This window comes from Manacus candei, unplaced genomic scaffold, assembly GCF_025592945.1.
Source record: "Manacus candei isolate 608988 ecotype Guabito, Panama unplaced genomic scaffold, ASM2559294v1 h1tg000402l, whole genome shotgun sequence".
Lineage (NCBI taxonomy): Eukaryota > Metazoa > Chordata > Aves > Passeriformes > Pipridae > Manacus > Manacus candei.
Window position 1 is genome coordinate 25,193 of NW_026138450.1, and position 17,542 is coordinate 42,734.

The window sequence follows — 17,542 nt, forward strand, 5'->3', positions numbered from 1 at the left end:
AGGGGGGTGGGTATAAGGGGGTGTGTATATGGGGGTGAGCCCATGGGGGGAGGGTTGGGGGTGGGTATAAGGGGGTGACTCCATGATGGTGGGTTTTTGAGGGTGGATTTTGGGGCTGAGCCCATGGGGGTGGGTGTGGGGGTGGCTATATGAGGTGAGCCCATGAGGGTGCATATATGAGGGTGGGGTTTTGGGATGGGTATGCTGGGGTGAGCCCATGATGGTGGGTACATGGGGGTGAGCCCATAGGGGTGGGTTTGGTGTTGGGTTTTTGGGGTGAGTATGTTGGGGTGACCTCATAGGGGTGGGTATTTGGGGGTGGGTTTTTGCGGGTGGGTATATGGGAGTGAGCCCATGGGGGTGGGTTTTGGGGGTGGAAATGTTGGGCTGAGCCCATGGGGGTGGGTTTTAGGGGTGGGTATATAGGGGTGAGTATATGGGGGTGGGTATATGGGGGTGAGCCAATAGGGGTGGGTATATGGGGGTGGGCATATGGGGGTGAGCATATGGGGGTGAGCCCATGGGGGTGGGTTTTGGGGGTGGGTATATAGGGGTGAGTATATGGGGGTGGGTATATGAGGGTGGGTATATAGGGGTGAGCCCATGGGGGTGGGTTTTGGGGGTGGGTATATAGGGGTGGGTACACAGGGATGGGTATGTTGAGGTGAGCCGATGGGGGTTGATTTCTGAGGGTAGGCATATAGGGGTGTGTGTATGGGGGTGAGCCCGGGGGGGGTATGTGGGGGGGTATACAGGGGTGGGTGTGCTGGGGTGTGTTTGGGGTGCCAGCAGCCTCACCGCTCGCAGTACTGCCCGGCGTAGCCCGGCTCACAGGCGGTGCAGCGGTACCCGCCGCCTCCCAGACTCTCACACGTCCTGGAAAACCTGCAGGGACACGGCACGGTGGGGGCACAGCCCCTGCCAGCACCCCCAGCCCAGCACCCCCCAGCCCGGCACTGGCACCCACTGGTTCTCGGGGTACGGGAGGGGGCAGGCGCAGGGCTGGCAGTCCTCGGGGGTCCCGGCCGTGGCGTCCCCGTAGAACCCGGGGGCACACTGGTCACAGAAGTCCCCGGCCGTGTTGTGCAAACACCCCTGGGCGGGCACAGAGCGGGGGGTCAGAGCGAGCACGAGGCCACGGCCCCCCCAGGGCCCCCCAGACCGCGCCCAACGCGGGGCTTACGGAGCAGGCGCCGCTCTCGGGGTGGCAGCTCTCGGAGTGCCCGTTGCACTCGCACAGCTCGCAGTGCCCCAGGTACAGCCCCCCCCCGGTGCGCGTGTACCCGGGGGCACAGTCCTGCGGGGACACAGAGGGGTCAGGCACCCCACACGGGCACGGGGCAGTGGGGTCGGGGCGTGGGGGCAGGATGGGGAAGGTGGAAGGGTGACGGCGGAGGATGGAGGGTGGGGGGGGAATGGGGGGGATGAGGAGTGAGGGGGGGGACGGGGGGGTGTGATGGCGGGGCTGCCAGGGAGGTGATGGGGGGATGCTGGAGGTGCCGAGGGGGTCCTGGGGGCAATGCTGGGGGGATGCTGGGGGCTGATGGGCAATGATGGGGAAGCTGGGGGGGATGATGGTACAATGATGGAGGGACTAGGGGGGTGACAAGGGAATAACTGGGGTGGGGGGGATAATGGGGGTGATGAGGGGATAACTGGGGTGGTGGGGGGGATAATGGGGGTGATGAGGGGATAACTGGGGTGGTGGGGGGATAATGGGGGCAATGAGGGGATAACTGGGGTGGTGTGGAGATAATGGGGGCAATGAGGGGATAACTGGGGTGATGGGGGATGCCGAGAGGGCAATGAGGGTGATGGGGGGATAATAGGGGGATAATGGGGGTGAAGGGGAGATGCTGAAGGGGTGATGGGGGTGATGCTTGGGATGCTGGAGGGTGATGGGGAGATGCTGAGGGGGATGCAATGATGGGGGTGACGGGGGTGATACCGGGATGGAGGACGGGGACATGACTGGGGTGATGGGGTGACACTGGGAGAGATGAGGAGGTGACACTGGAGGGGTGACAGGGTGACACTGGAGGGGTGACAGGGTGACACTGGGCCCACCTGGCAGGACAGCCCGTGGTAGCCGGGGGGGGCAGCGACACTCCTCCACCTCGGGGGCGGGGGGCAGGCCGGGCTGGGGGGGCACGGCCGTGTCCATGGCCACGCCGGCGATGCCGGCCGAGGCCGTGCTCGTGGAGTAGGTGGCCCGGATCAGGATCTCGTCCAGGTCCGCCAGGGCCATCAGCAGGTGCTCCCGCGTCGCCGGCTGCCCGTCCGGCCGCTGCCAGTATTGCTGAGGGGACAGGGGGGTCAGGGGGGGACACGCCCCGGGCAACGGGGACGCTGGGGACAGAAGCCACCCCCCCTCCTACCTCCCGGAAAATGATCTCAAAGGCCTGGGGGGTCCGCGGGGGCAGCTCGGGCTGATGGGCCACCAGCGTGATGTCGTTGCCCTGTGGATGGGGGGGGGTCAGGGGGGTCCTGGTGCCCCCCCGTGCCCCTGTGCCAGCCCGTGCCCCTGTGCCAGCCCATACCGTGATCTGGATGTCGGCGTCAGGCTGGGGGGCTCCCGGGCCCCCCGGGGTGTAGGTCAGGGTGTAGCGCAGGCGCCCACCGTAGGAGCCCACCTGGACACGGACACGGGATCGGGATGGAGCGGGAATGGGAAGGGTGGGAGAAATATGGGGAAGGGGAAAGGAGTGGGAAGGAGAAGGGGAGATAAATATGGGGAAGGGGAAAGGAAGGGGAAGGGATGGGATGGGATGGGATGGCAAAGGGAAAGGGAAGGGGAAGGGGAAGGGAAAGGGGGAAGGGAAGGTTTGGGAAGGTTTGGGAAGGTTTGGGAAGGTTTGGGAAGAGAAGGTTTGGGAAGGGAAGGGAAGGTTTGGGAAGGGAAGGGAAGGTTTGGGAAGGGAAGGTTTGGGAAGGGAAGGTTTGGGAAGGGAAGGGAAGGGTGGAGAAGGGATGGGATGGGCAAAGGGAAGAGGGTGGGGATGATGGGGACAGGGGTGGGGATGGCAAAGGTGATGAGATGAAACAAGGATGAGGAAGAGGAAAGGGATGGGAGAAGGGGAAGGAGAAAAGAGGAAAAGAAAAGGATAGGGATGGGAAGACAATGGGGAGGGGAGGACAGGGGATGGGAGAGGAAGGGAGGGAAAGGGAAGAGGGAAGGGAAGAGGAGAAGAATGGGAATGATGATGGGGATGGGGTGGGACAAGACAGATGAGAAAGGGGAAAGGGGAAAGGAGAAAGGGCAAAGGAGAAAAAGACAAGATGGAAGAGGAGAGGGGAAAAGAGGAAACAGAGAAGGGCAAGGAGAGAAGGGGAAAGGAAGAAGGAGAAGGAATAGAGAAGAAGCAGAAAGAAAGAATAAATGGGAAAAGGGAGAAGGAAAAGGGAAGAAGAAAAGAGCAGAGACGAGGAGGCCATGCCCACCTCCCCTCTGACAGCACCAGGGGTGTCCACAGGGAGGGGGTCACCCCTTACCTTGTCCCCCTGGTAGGGGGGTGGCAGCTGTGCCCACCTCCCCTCCGGCAGCCCCAGGGGTGCCCGTGGGGAAGGGGAGCAGCCCCTGGCTGGCTGGCTGCTCCTGTGGGCACCTCTGTCCCCCAGGGGGGTCACCCCCTTACCTTGTCCCCCTGGTAGGGGGGTGGCAGCTGCCAGTAGTAGGAGTCGGGGGGCAGCTCCCCAAAGCGCTCGTAGGTCAGGACGGGGTGGGGGGTGCCCGGCTGGACCCCGAAGCCGCTGCCCACGCGGGTGCTGCGCTGCCTGTTCACCAGGGCGAACCCCTGGGCATCCCCCGGGGCGAAGGGCGTCCGGACCTGCGGGATGGGGGGGTCAGCGGGGTCCAGGACACCCGGGGGGCACCCAGGGGGCACCCTGAGGGTGCGGGGGACACTCACGGTGCCGCGGGCGAGGGCGGTGCTGGCGCAGTGCTGCACGATGCCCATGCAGAAGCAGGGCAGGCACCCGGCCGGCTCGGCCCCGCTCAGGTGGAAGTGATGGGCACGGCAGGTGGCACAGTGGGGACCCTCCACATTGGCCTGGGGGGGGACAGGGGGTGGTGACGTGGCCCTGTCGCCCCTCCTCGGGGCGGGGGGGGGCACAAGGGGCTCACCTTGCAGCGGCACTGCCCGTCGGCATCGCAGCCCTCGCCGGTGCTGCCGCGCGGGTCACACTGGCACTGCCCCCCGGGGACGCCGGGCACTGGAGGGGGGGACACACACAGTCAGACACAACCCCCCCTCAGTGCCACCACGGGGACACCGCTTCGCCCCCTCCCTGCGACGCTCACCTTGGCACGGCTGTCCCCGCGGAGGGTCCCCCACGTACCCGGGCAAGCACCTATGGGGGGACACCCCAGAAAAAGGCAGTGAGGGGGGGTCCACCCCAAAACGACCCCACAGCCCGCCCTGGTGCCCCCTGTCACCTCTCACAGAGGCGCCCGCCGTGCCCCGGGGCGCAGGCGCTGCAGGTGGGCTGCCCGTCCGTGTCCTCGAAGCAGATCTTGGTCACCCTGAAGAGGGGACAAAGTGACAGGTGACACCCTGCCGGTGTCCCCAGGGATGTGGGGGAGCAGGGGTGGCACCTACTGGCTGTCCCCATGGGGCCCGTGGCAGGGACAGGGCCGGCAGTCGCCCGCGGTGCCCCGGGTGGCATCGCCGTAGTAGCCGGGCTGGCACTTGTCACACTGGGGTCCCTCCGTGTGATCCCGGCAGCCCTGGGAAGCAGAGGGGGGATGGCACCGGTGTCCCCGCCGTGGCGGTGCCCGGGGTGTCCCCTGGCTGTCCCCAGCTCACCTGGCAGACGCCGGTGTCGGGGTGGCACTCGCCGGCGTGGCCGTGGCACTGGCACGGCTCACACGTGCCCAGGTAGAGCCCGGCGCTGCTGCGGGTGTAGCCGGTGTCACAGTCCTAGAGGGGACACGGTGCCAGGGGGGTGGGACACGGCTTGGCGGGGCAGTGAGGGGACCCCGAGGGTGCTGAGGGGCCCCAGGGGGTCTCACCTGGCAGGAGGCCCCGCGGTACCCGGGCGGGCAGGCGCAGTCCTCCACCTCCAGCGCGGGCGGGCGGCCGGTGACGTGCGGCACTGCCACGTCCAGGCTGACATCGGCCAGGCTGCGGGGACAGAGGACACGTCACCACGGCCCTGCCACCCTCCACGCCCCCTCCCGTGCCCCCCACCCCGAGTACCCACCTGCTCTCCTCTGGCTGCTCTGAGTAGGACGCCCGGATCATGAACAGGTCCACGTCGGCCAGGGCCATCAGCAGGTGCTCGCGGGTGGCATCGTGCCCGTCGGCGCGGCGCCAGGCGCCCTGTGGCACACCAGGGTGATGGAGGTGCTGTCATCCCCCACTGCACACAGCCCCACCCCCCAGGCACCCGGGGTGACCCCCCCATGGCACCCAGATTGATCCCTGGAGCACCCAGGGTGACCCCCCCCCATGGCACCCAGACTGATCCTGGAGGCACCCAGTCCCACCCCCTATGTCCCCAGTGTGATCCCAGGGGGTTCCCAGTCTGATCTCCCAGCACCCAGCCCACCCCTGCCCCATGGCACCCAGTACAGCCCCCATGGGACCCACTCCAATCTCCTGGGGCACTCAGTCTGACCCCCCAAAGCACCCAATCTGATGCCCACCATGACACCCAGTCCAATCCATGGGGCACCCAACCCCACCCTTCCATGGCACCCAGTCCAATCCTGCAGCCCGACCCCCCATGGCACCCAGCCTGACCTCTGGGGCACCCAGTCCAACCCACCCCCTGCACCCAGTCTGACCCCCACCACGACACCCAGTCCAATCCACGGGGCACCCAATCCCACCCTTCCACGGTGCCTGGTCCAATCCCCCAGTCCAACCCCCCATGGCACCCAGCCTGACCCCTGGGGCACCCAGTCCCTCCCTATGCACCCAGCCCACCCCATTCCCCATGGCACCCAGTCTGACCCCCATGGGACCCCTCCCAGTCCCCTGTGACATCCAGTCCAACCCCCCATGACACCCAGTCCAATGCCTGGGGCACCCAAACCCACCTCTCCATGGCATCCATTCCACCCCTGCCCCAGAGCACCCAGTCTGACCCCCCACAGCACCCAGTCCTACCCCCCATAGCACCCAGTCTGACCCCACAGCACCCAGTCTGACCCCCCGTAGCACCCAGTCTGACCCCACAGCACCCAGTCCAACCCCCCCCCGCCCCCCAGTGTCCCCCCATGTCCCCCTTGCTGGGTGTCCCCCCATGTCCCCCTTGCTGGGTGCCCCCCTCACCTCTCGGATGGGCACGGTGAGGGCAGTGGGGACCCCGGCCGGGGGGGTGGCACTGGAGAAGTGCTCCAGGAGGATCCCATTGCCCTGGAGCAGGACGTCGGGGTGCCGGGGGGGGCGGGGGGGGCCCCCGGGGGGCCGCGGTGTGTCACCGTGTACCGCAGCTCCCCCCCGTACGCCGTCACCTGCGGGGACACTCAGCGTGGCCGGGGGTCCCTCCCCCCCCAGCCAGTGCCAGCAGGGGACACCGAGGCACAGTGTGCTTTGGGGGGGTCACCCTGGCCCCCCAGAGTGGCAGCAGGTGACATTGTGGGGCTCGGGTCAGCTCAGGGGTGTCACCCTGTCACCCTGTAGCTTTGGGATGTCACCTTGTCCCCCCCTGAGCTGGCAGAGGGGGACGTTGTGAGGCTCAGGGTGGCCCAGGGGTGTCACCCACCCCATGCCCCCCCTGACACAGTGGTGGGGGACAAGGTGAGGCTCAGTGTGATTTGAGGGTGTCCCCCTGTCCCCCCAGAGTGGCAGCAGGTGACACTGTGGGGCTCAGGTCAGCCCAGGGGTGTCCCCCCTGTCCCCACCAGAGTTGGCAGCAGGTGACATGAAGCTCTGCACGGCTCGAGGGGGTCACCCTGTCCCTGAGCTGGCACTGGGGACATTGTAGGCTCAGAGTGGCCCAGGGGTGTCACCCTGTTTCCCCCCTGGACTGGTGGTGGGCTCAGGGTGGTTTGGGATGTAACCCTGTCCCTGAGCTGGCACTGGGGACACGGTGAGCTCAGAGTGGCCCAGGGTGTCCCCCTGTCCCTGAGCTGGCACTGGGGACATGGTGAGCTCAGGGTGGCCCAGGGTGTCCCCCTGTCCCTGAGCTGGCACTGGGGACACGGTGAGCTCAGGGTGGCCCAGGGTGTCCCCCTGTCCCTGAGCTGGCTCTGGGGACACGGTGAGCTCAGGGTGGCCCAGAAGTGTCACCTTGTCCCCGGCGAAGGGTGGTGGCAGCACCCAGTACAGGACACCCCGCGGCAGGTCCCGGAAGGTGTCGAGGAGCAGCTCCCGTGGGGACACGAAGCGGGGCACGGCCCCTGGCAGGGGGGTGCCCGACACGTTGGCCAGGGGCAGCGGGGCAGAGTCCTCCGAGGTCAGCAGCACCTGGGGAGGGAGTATGGTGGGCATGGTGTGGCGTGGCATGGCATGGAATGACACGGCATAGCATGGCATGGCACAGCACGGCATGGCACGGCATGGCACTACACGGAATGACATGGCATGGCATGGCATGGCACTACATGGCATGGCACAGCACCACATGGCATAGTATGACATGGCATGGCATGTCCAGGCAGGGCATGGTGTGGCACATAATGCCACATAAAGGCAAGACATGGCATGAGACATGACATAGCCTGGCATGGTGTATGATGGCACCACACGGCACAGCACGACATGGTATGTCAAGGCACAGCATGGCATGGCATGGCATGTAATGGCATGGACGACGTGACACACCATGGCACGACATGGCACGACATGGCACGGTGTAACATTGCATATCATGCCATGACATGGCACAATGAGGTACAACATGGCATGGCACAGCACAGTGTGGCAGGGCACGGCCTGGCACCACAGGGCACGACACGACAGATCACGGCCCATCATCGCATGGCATGGCAAGGAACGGCAGGACATGGCACAACACGGCATGGCACTGACATGGCGTGGCACAGCATGGCACTACATGGTGTGGCATGGCTTGGCGTGACCCAGTATGGCTCAGCACGGCACGACATGGCATGACATGGCACAACACGGTGCAAGATGGCACAGCAAGGCACAGCACAGCACAACACAGCATGGCATGACATAGCATGGCAAAGCATGGCACATAATGGCATGGCATGGCTTGGTATGACACAGTATGGCCCAGCATGGCCCAACACGGCAAGACACGCCAAGGCACGTCACGACACGGTGCAGGATGGCCCAGCATGGCACACTTGGCACGCTGTGGCCTGGCACGGCCTGGCCTGCCCCGTCCCCCTCACGGTACCTGGTGGCGGTGCCAGGCGGAGCTGGCGCAGGAGCGGGACAGCCCCATGCAGAAGCAGGGCAGGCAGCCCGCGGGGTTGGCAGCGCTCAGGTGGAAGGTGCCCGCGGCGCAGGAGTCGCAGAGCCGGCCCCGCACGTTGGGCTGCGGGCACAGGGGGGGCAGAGTGAGGGGGTGTGGGGGGCACGGGGTGGGGTGCTGGGGGTGGATTGGGTGCCACGGGGTGAGGGTGGGATGGGTGCTGGGGGTCAGAGTGGGGACCCCAGGGATTGGGCTGGGGGCTGGGGGGTGGGAAGGAGTGTTATGGGGGGTCAGACTGGGTGTTATGGGGGGTCGGACTGGGTGTCATGGGGGGTTGGACTGGGAGCTGGGGGGTCAGACTGGATGCTATGGGGGGGTCAGACTGGGTGCTATGGAGGGGTTTGTCATGGGTGCTGTGGGTGGGATGGTGGGGCTGGGTGCTATGGGGGATCAGACTGGATGCTATGGGGGGTTGGACTGGGAGGTGAGGGGTCAGACTGGGTGTTATGGGGGGTCAGACTGGGTGCTATGGAGAGGTTTGTCATGGGTGCTGGGGGTGGGATGGTGGGACTGGGTGCCCCAGGGAGCAGACTGGGTGTTATGGGAGCAATGTAGTGTATCCCATGGGGGTTTGGGCTGGGTGCCATGGGGTGTGGGTGGGATGGGTGCTGGGGGAGGAGGATGGGGGCGGGTACCCCAGGGAGCAGACTGGGTGCTGGGGGGATGGCAACCCCCACTCCCCCATTGCCCCCCGTTGCCCCCCAGCCCCTGCCCTCACCTTGCAGCGACAGGTGCCACCAGCCTCGTCCTGGCCCCCGCGGGCATCACACTTGACAAGCTCCTGACCTGTGGGCAGCAGGGTGAGGGTGGGGGCCACCAACGGGGGGGGGTGGGACGCCCTCCAACCAGCCCCTGCCACTCACCGATCGGGGTGCACTTGCCACCTGGCTGGATGGGGTCTCCCTCGTAGCCTGGGGCACACCTGTGGGGACGGGGGGTGATTGAGGGTGATTGGGGGTGATTGGGGGGTGATTAGGGGGTGATGGGGGGCTGAGGGGTGTGGGGGTTACAGGGACTCCCCCCCCACCTCTCGCAGCGCCGGCCGGCGTATCCAGGGGCACAGGCATCGCAGGTGGCCTGGCCATCCGTGTCCAGAAAGCACGACTCCGAGAACCTGCGGGGGCAGTATGGACCAGTATGGATCAATATGGACCAGTAAGGATCAATATGGACCAGTAAGGACCAGTATGGACCATTACGGATCAGTATGGACCAGTATGGACCAGTACAGACCAGTATGGATCAATATGGACCAGTATGGACCAGTATGGACCATTACGGATCAGTATGGACCAGTATGGACCAGTACGGACCAGTATGGATCAATATGGACCAGTAAGGACCAGTATGGACCAGTATGGATCCATATGGACCATTACGGATCAGTAGGGACCAGTATGGATCAATACGGACCATTTCAGATCAGTATGGACCAGTATGGATCAATATGGACCAGTAAGGACCAGTATGGACCAGTATGGATCAATATGGACCAGTATGGACCAGTATGGGGCTTGGGGATGTTTTTGGAGAGCTCCCAGTGCTCCCAGTATGGCCCAGTGCCTCCTCCAGTTCTCCTCCACAAGGAGAGGTATCACTGGGGCAGTGGCACTGGGGGGGTCCCTGGGGGTGGCACTCGGGGGGTCCCCAGGGGTGGCACTGGAGGGTCCCCGGGATTGTCACCCACCTGCGTGAGGGCTCCGTGTAGGGACAGGGACAGGGGTGGCAGGCGGTGGCCGTGCCCTTGGTGGCATCGCCGAAGAAGCCGGGTCTGCATTTCTCGCACTGTGGCCCCTCCGTGTTGTGCTGGCAGTTCTGGGGGGGACACACACACGTGTCACAGGGGGCTGGTGGCACCGTGCCACTGCGCCACATCCCTGTCCCCCTGTCACCTCATCGGCCCCCCCACCCCTTACCAGGCAGTGCCCAAACACGGGGTCGCAGGTGCTGGAGTGGCCGTGGCAGCCGCAGCCGGAGCAGGTCCCCAGGTAGGGTCCCCTCGTCACCCTCTCGAAGCGGGGGGCACAGCGCTGGCACGACAGCCCCGTGTAGCCCACGGGGCACCTGGGGACACAGCGGGGAGATGGTGGCACCGTGGCATCACAGCAGCGGTGGCACCGAGCCCGTGACCTCGCCGTCAGTAGTCACCTGCACTCCTCAACGTTGCCAGCCGGCCCCAGGCCGGTGTCCCCGGCGCTGGTGACATCCATGGCCACGTCGCTGAGCCCCACGCTGGCCATGCGCCCGTCGTACACCGCCCGGATGAAGATGCCCTCCAGATCCTGCAGCACCAGCAGCAGCAGCTCCCGGCTCACCGGGGCACCCTGCTCATCCTCCCAGTGCTCCTGTCACGGGGCAGTGACAGCGGGGTCACAGCAGGCTGGTGGCAGTGCTGCCATCACCCACTGGCACCACTGGCATCGCCTGCCTGGCGTCACTGGCAGCACTTACCCACTGTCAGCATCACTCACTCATCGCTCCGGCATCACCCGCCCGCCACCATCACCCACCACCACCATCACCCACCCACCACCACCCACCCACCACCATCACCCACCATCACCCACCACCACCACCACCCACCACCACCATCACCCACCACCACCATCACCCACCACCACCATCACCCACCCACCCACCACCACCTCCCACCACCATCACCCACCACCACCATCACCCACCACCACCATCACCCACCCACCACCATCACCCACCCACCCACCACCACCTCCCACCACCATCACCCACCACCACCATCACCCACCACCACCACCATCACCCACCCACCCACCACCACCCACCACCACCACCCATCACCCACCTACCCACCAGCATCACCCCCCAGTGGCATCACCCACCATCATAACCAGTATCACCCATCCATCACCACCATAACCTCCCCACCATCACCTCACCACCACCACCGTCACCCACCCACCATCACTATCACCCACCACCACCACCATCACCCACCCACCACCACCAGCATCACCTCTCCTCCACCACCACCATCACCTCCCCACCACCACCATCACCTCCCCACCACCACCATCACCCACCCATCATCACTGTCACCCACCACCACCACCATCACCCACCCACCCCGCCCTCCTCCCACCCACCTCGATGAGGGGCACGTGCCGTCGGTTGAGGATGTTGGGCTGGGTGGCCCCAGCCCGTGCCCGCAGCTGCCGCCCGTGGCCCCGCAGCAGCAGGTCGGGGTGGGCGGTGGGCTCGGGGGGCCCCCGGCCCAGCCGGTACCGCACCCCATAGCTCAGCGCTCCCCCGTAGGCGTCCACCTGGCAGCACAGGGGCTGTCAGCGGCTGTGCCACCGGCGTCCCCCGCCCTGTCCCCACCCCGGCGTCACCTTGTCCCCAAGGAAGGGCTCTGGCAGTGCCCAGAAGACGTCGAGCGCCAGGAAGCGCCGGGACAGATCCAGGAGCTGGAATTCCTCCACGGCTGGGTCCACGTGGAGCTGGGTGGCCGAGAGCACGGGCGCGGCCGGCGCCGCCGGCACCGTCACGTTGACACCTGCGAGGGGACGCTCAGCCCTTGTCCCCTGTCCCTCGTCCCCCGGCATGTCCCTCGGCCCCACAACTCACCCTTGGTGTCGTCGGGGCGGTCGAAGCGCAGGTGGAGCCGGTGCCGGTGCCGGGCGGTGCCGCGGCACGAGGTGGTGACGCCGAAGCAGAAGCAGGGCAGGCAGCGGGATGTCCCCGTCACCTGGAAGTGCCCCTCGGGACACGGCCCTGCGGGGGTGAGGCAGCGGGTCAGGGGGCACTGCCACGCTGGGGGGTGGGATGCAGAGGGGCAGCGTGGGTGCTCACCAGGGCGGGTGACGGTGAGGATGCTGTCGGGGATGCCAAACACCATGCCCAGGGTGTTGATGGCCTCGCAGGTGTAGGCGCCTTGGTCGGCCTCCTTCACGTCCCGGATGGTCAGGGTGCCCTGCCCGGCCTCGCTCACGATCGATACCCTGCACGGCACACTTGGCACCCCGGGCACGGCACACACCGTGCCACACACACACCGTGCCACACACACACCGTGCCACACACACATTGTGCCCCAAACACACCATGCCACACACACACACTGTGCCACAAACACCCAGTGCCCAGCACACCCAGAACCCAGTACTGACAGTACCCACCACACCTGGTGCCCAGCGCACTCAGTGCCACACACCCAGTGCCACACACACCTGGCACCCAGTAAACCCACAGCCCCACATACCCAACCCCTGGGACACCCAGTGCCCTGCACACCCAGCACACCCAGCACACCCAGCACTCTGGTGGTGCCCAGCCCCAGGGGAGGGGGCCCAGACCTGCTGTGTGCCCCTCCCACCTCCTCCTGCACCCCCTCCCCCCCGCACAAGCCCCTCCCACCATCACAGGCCCAAGCCCAACCCTCCCCAACCACCTCGGCCCCCAAATCGCAAGCCCCACCCTCCACAGCCCCACCCCGAATGGAAGCCCCTCCCATCACAGACCACACCCAAGGCAAGCCCCTCCCCAATTATAAGCCGCACCCCTTCCCCAATCCCCACCCCACAACTCCCTCATGCCCCGCTCCAGGCCCCGCCCATCGGACCACACCCACCCAAGCCCCGCCCACCTGTGGCTGCTGGGGGTGTGTCCCCAGTTTAGGCGCCAGGTGACGATGGGGGTGGGGACACCGGTGGCCACACAGGTGAAGGTGACGGTCTGGCCTGGCACCGCCACCACCGACTCCCGCGGCAGCGTCACCACCTGCGGGGGCACTGCCACCCCCTCCCTGTCACTGTCACTGCCACTGCCACCCCCACCTTGTCACTGTCACTGCCACCCCCCTCCCCGTCACTGCCACTGCCACTGCCACCCCCTGTCACTGTCACTGTCACTGCCACCCCCTTCCTGTCACTGTCACTGCCACTGCCACCCTGTCACTGTCACTGCCACCCCCTCCCTGTCACTGCCACCCCCTCCCCGTCACTGTCACTGCCACTGCCACCCTGTCACTGTCACTGCCAACCCCTCCCTGTCACTGTCACTGCCACTGCCACCCTGTCACTGTCACTGCCACCCCCTCCCTGTCACTGTCACTGCCACTGCCACTCCCCTGTCACTGTCACTGCCACCCCAACCCTATCACTGTCACTGCCACCCCCTCCCCGTCACTGTCACTGCCACTGCCACCCTGTCACTGTCACTGCCAACCCCTCCCTGTCACTGTCACTGCCACTGCCACCCTGTCACTGTCACTGCCACCCCCTCCCTGTCACTGTCACTGCCACTGCCACTCCCCTGTCACTGTCACTGCCACCCCAACCCTATCACTGTCACTGCCACTCCCTCCCTGTCACTGTCACTGCCACTGCCACCCTGTCACTGTCACTGCCACCCCCTCCCTGTCACTGTCACTGCCACTGCCACTCCCCTGTCACTGTCACTGCCACCCCAACCCTATCACTGTCACTGCCACTCCCTCCCTGTCACTGTCACTGCCACTGCCACCCTGTCACTGTCACTGCCACCCCCACCCTGTCACTATCACACACAGCATCCTGGGGGACACTGCCACCTCCACCCTCATCATTGTCACCACCGCAGCCACTGGCACCGCCTGCCCCATGTGGCACCCCCGGGGGTTGAAGATTGTCACCCCCACTGGCACCACCCACTCTGCACAACACCCCCGGGGATGGGGACGTTGCCACCACCCCCCCAGAGCCACCTGGGCACAGGGGCACTGGCACAGGGCTTCCAGAGCAGCCTGGGGACAGAGTTCCCAGTGTGACACCCAGCACGGTGCTGTGGCACAGGGTGCCCAGCATGGCACCACTTGGGACAAGGTTCCCAGCGGGAGGTCCCCAGCGTGGTGCCATGGCACAGGCTCCCCAGCGTGGCACTGCCTGGGGACAGTGTCTCCAGCATGGAGTGCCCAGCCTAGCCTGGGGACAGGGTCAGCAGTGTGGTCCTGTGGCACAAGGGCCCTGGCTCGGCTCGGTGTCCCCAGCCCAGTGTCGTGGCACAGAGTGCCTGGGCACAGTGTCCCCAACACGCTGCCCTGGCATTGGGGCCCTGGGTGCAGTGTCCCCATCCTGGTGCCATGGCGCAGGGGCCCTGGACAGTGTGCCCAGCCCAGTGCCACAGGACAGGATCAATGGCCACAATGTCCCCAGCCTGGTGCCATGGCAGTGTCCCCAGGCATAATGTCCCCAGCCCAGTGCCATGACACAGAGTCCTCAGGGACAATGTCCTCATCCTGCTGCCATGGCACAGGGTCCCTGGCACAATGTCCCCAGCCTGGTGCAGTGGCAGTGTCCCCAGGAACAGACCCCATCCCAGTGCTATGACACGGGGTTCCTGGGCACAGTGTCCCCCTCCTGGTGCCGTGGCACTGTCCCCAGGGACAATGTCCCCAGCCTGGTGCCAGGACACGGTCCTTGGGCACAGTGTCCCCAGCCTGGTGCCATGGCACTGTCCCCAGGTACAGTGTTCCCATCCTGGTGCCACAGCACAGGGTCCCTGGGCACAGTGTCCCCAGTGCAGTGCCACAGCAGAGTCTGCAGGCACAGTGTCCCCAGGCCGGGGTCCCTGGGCACGGTGTCCCCAGCCCAGTGCCACAGCCCGGTCCCCCCCCAGTTGTACCCAGCACGCCTGGCACGGTGTCCCCAGCCCCCCCGGGCGCCCGTGTGCCCCCTGCCCGCGGTGCCCAGGCTGTCACTCACCACAGCCGACCTCGTCGCTGCGGTCGGGGCAGTCGGGCTCCCTGTCACACTGGTAACTGGCCCGGATGCAGCTCCCGCTGGACACGCACCGGAACTCCGCCGGCCCGCACGCCGCGCCGGGCGCCTTGGTGGCTGCAGGGGGGCACGGTGCCAGGGTCAGCCGTGCCCCCGTGCCCCCGGGTGCCCCCCAGCCCCCCGCACTCACGGCAGTCGCTCTCGTCGGAGCCGTCCCCGCAGTCGTTCTCGCCGTCGCAGCGCCAGAGCTTGAGGGCGCAGTGCCCGTTGGCACATTTGAACTCGTTGGGCTCGCAGGGGGACGGGGTGCCTGCGGGGACAGGGGGTCAGCACCCAGGGCTGCCGAGGGTGCCTGCGGGGACAGGGGGTCAGCACCCAGGGCTGCCGAGGCGGGACGCTCTGCCCAGGTAAAGCCCAGATCTGGCTGGAGCACGCAAACAACACCAGCTCCTGGTGGGGAGTTCCTGCCGGTGCCAGGGGGCTGCTGCGGGCTCGGGCTGTGCCAAACCCAGCCTGGTTCACCCGCTGCAAACACACGGCCCTGCTTTGGGCAGCAGGGCTTGGCAGATAAGCTGCTCCCTGGCCCGGGAATACACGGGAAGTGGTCACAGCCCCAAGGGTTCAAGGAGCTTTGGGATGATCCTCTCAGGCCCAGGGAGATGGTCCCAGGCAGAGCTGAGGGTTGGACTTCACCGTCCCTTCCAACCCAGATAAACAGCCTGGGGTAAACAATGCACTGTACACAAACACCTCTGATTTACCACCATTCACACCCACAGGACAAAGAGGTTTAATCCCACCTCTGTAACTCAACCCTTTGACATGATCTGAGCCCAAGATTTGATCCAGTCACGCTTGGGCCTCTCTGGGAGGGAGTTTAAAAACCAAGAGGGTTTTCTGCACCTCAAGACTCAGCAGGAGCTTCTCAAATAAATTTGTCTGAGCCTTTCCCTCCCTGCAGGACAGGTTAAAAGAGAGACCTGCCCACGATCCTCGTGTGAGAGTCACATCAGTCTCCACTCAATGACCGTTTCTTTGGCCAGCTTTGCTCCAATTAATTAACTCAACTGCTCTGATATAGAGTGCTATTGTATTTTAGGCTATATTTTACTCTACTAGGAGCTTGCAGCTTTGACACTGTGTAGTAAATAATTCTGATTAAGATCTTTAGTCTGCTCATTTGCCTGTTCATTTGCCACAATAAATAATTCACTTTAAACAAACGTATCTGGTTTGCCATCAGGACAAGTTGGTTTAATCCCACCTCTGCAATTCCTTCCATTTAAACCTTTGGCAGAATCACAGACTCAGACTGGTCTGGATTGGAAGAGACCCCCAGGGATCATGGAGTGAGTGGCCCAGGCAGGGCTCAAACCCTGCCCTCGGTGTCACCAGCACCAGGCTCTGCCCAGCTGAGCTCAGCTCACCTCGGGCTCGTTTGTTTGCTCATTAATTTGAAATAAATCAATTTTGTATAAACACCTCTGATTTGCCACCATTCAAACCCACAGGACAGAGTGGGTTAATCCCACCCCTGTGACTCAACCCTCGGACATAATCCGAGCCTAAGGTGGGATCAGCCCCCCTTGAGCTCCTCCCTGGGAGAAGTTTGGGAACCAAGGGGGTTCTCTGCGCCCCAGGATTCAACAGGAGCTTCTGGAATAACTTTGAGCCTCAACCTGCATGCAGGGGTGCCCCCGAGCTCTCAGTGTCACCGCCACTGTCACTACCACTGTCACCATCACCATCCCTGTCACTGTCACCGTCACCATCCCTGTCACTGTCATCATCACCATCACTACCAATGTCACCGTCACCATCCCTGTCACTGTCACTGTCCCTGTCATCATCACCATCACTACCACTGTCACCACCGCTGTCACCGTCCCTGTCCCTGTCACTGTCACTGTCACTGTCACCATCCCTGTCCCTGTCATCATCACCATCACTACCAATGTCACCGTCACTGTCACTGTCACTGTCCCTGTCACTGTCACTGTCACCATTCCTGTCACTGTCACTGTCCCTGTCACTGTCACTGTCACCATCCCTGTCACTGTCACTGTCCCTGTCATCATCACCATCACTACCACTGTCATCGTCCCTGTCACCGTCACTGCCACTGTCACCGCCACTGTCACCGTCACCATCCCTGTCACTGTCATCATCACCATCACTACCAATGTCACCACCACTGTCACCGCCACTGTCACCGCCACCATCCCTGTCACTGTCCCTGTCCCTGTCCCTGTCACTGTCACCGTCACCATCATCATCATCATCATCATCATCATCCTCACTACCAATATCACCGTCACTGCCACTGTCTCTGTCCCTGTCCCTGTTCCCACTCCACCCCATCCCATCCCACTCCACCCCATCCCATCCCATCCCATCCCATCCCATCCCATCCCATC

At 64.7% G+C, this 17,542-nt stretch overlaps 1 protein-coding gene across 1 annotated transcript in view; it reads right to left on the reverse strand.

Annotated features, from left to right (window-relative positions):
• Nucleotides 1-16,981, reverse strand: part of HSPG2 (heparan sulfate proteoglycan 2) — a gene marked incomplete at its 3' end in the record, with an annotated part of 41,509 nt that extends 24,528 nt beyond the window's left edge. The window contains 34 exon segments of the mRNA XM_051775987.1: nucleotides 799-885; nucleotides 968-1,095; nucleotides 1,184-1,297; nucleotides 2,068-2,097; nucleotides 2,099-2,299; nucleotides 2,379-2,459; nucleotides 2,541-2,633; nucleotides 3,636-3,827; nucleotides 3,909-4,049; nucleotides 4,124-4,212; nucleotides 4,301-4,350; nucleotides 4,436-4,522; nucleotides 4,599-4,726; nucleotides 4,806-4,919; nucleotides 5,012-5,123; nucleotides 5,203-5,321; nucleotides 6,279-6,389; nucleotides 6,392-6,460; nucleotides 7,239-7,415; nucleotides 8,317-8,457; nucleotides 9,113-9,180; nucleotides 9,258-9,316; nucleotides 9,422-9,508; nucleotides 10,082-10,209; nucleotides 10,311-10,458; nucleotides 10,543-10,739; nucleotides 11,517-11,693; nucleotides 11,763-11,926; nucleotides 11,998-12,144; nucleotides 12,223-12,371; nucleotides 13,016-13,160; nucleotides 15,111-15,242; nucleotides 15,316-15,435; nucleotides 16,792-16,981. Coding sequence (XP_051631947.1) covers nucleotides 799-885; nucleotides 968-1,095; nucleotides 1,184-1,297; nucleotides 2,068-2,097; nucleotides 2,099-2,299; nucleotides 2,379-2,459; nucleotides 2,541-2,633; nucleotides 3,636-3,827; nucleotides 3,909-4,049; nucleotides 4,124-4,212; nucleotides 4,301-4,350; nucleotides 4,436-4,522; nucleotides 4,599-4,726; nucleotides 4,806-4,919; nucleotides 5,012-5,123; nucleotides 5,203-5,321; nucleotides 6,279-6,389; nucleotides 6,392-6,460; nucleotides 7,239-7,415; nucleotides 8,317-8,457; nucleotides 9,113-9,180; nucleotides 9,258-9,316; nucleotides 9,422-9,508; nucleotides 10,082-10,209; nucleotides 10,311-10,458; nucleotides 10,543-10,739; nucleotides 11,517-11,693; nucleotides 11,763-11,926; nucleotides 11,998-12,144; nucleotides 12,223-12,371; nucleotides 13,016-13,160; nucleotides 15,111-15,242; nucleotides 15,316-15,435; nucleotides 16,792-16,981 — 4,175 coding nt within the window.
• Between the last annotated feature and the right edge of the window lie 561 nt (nucleotides 16,982-17,542).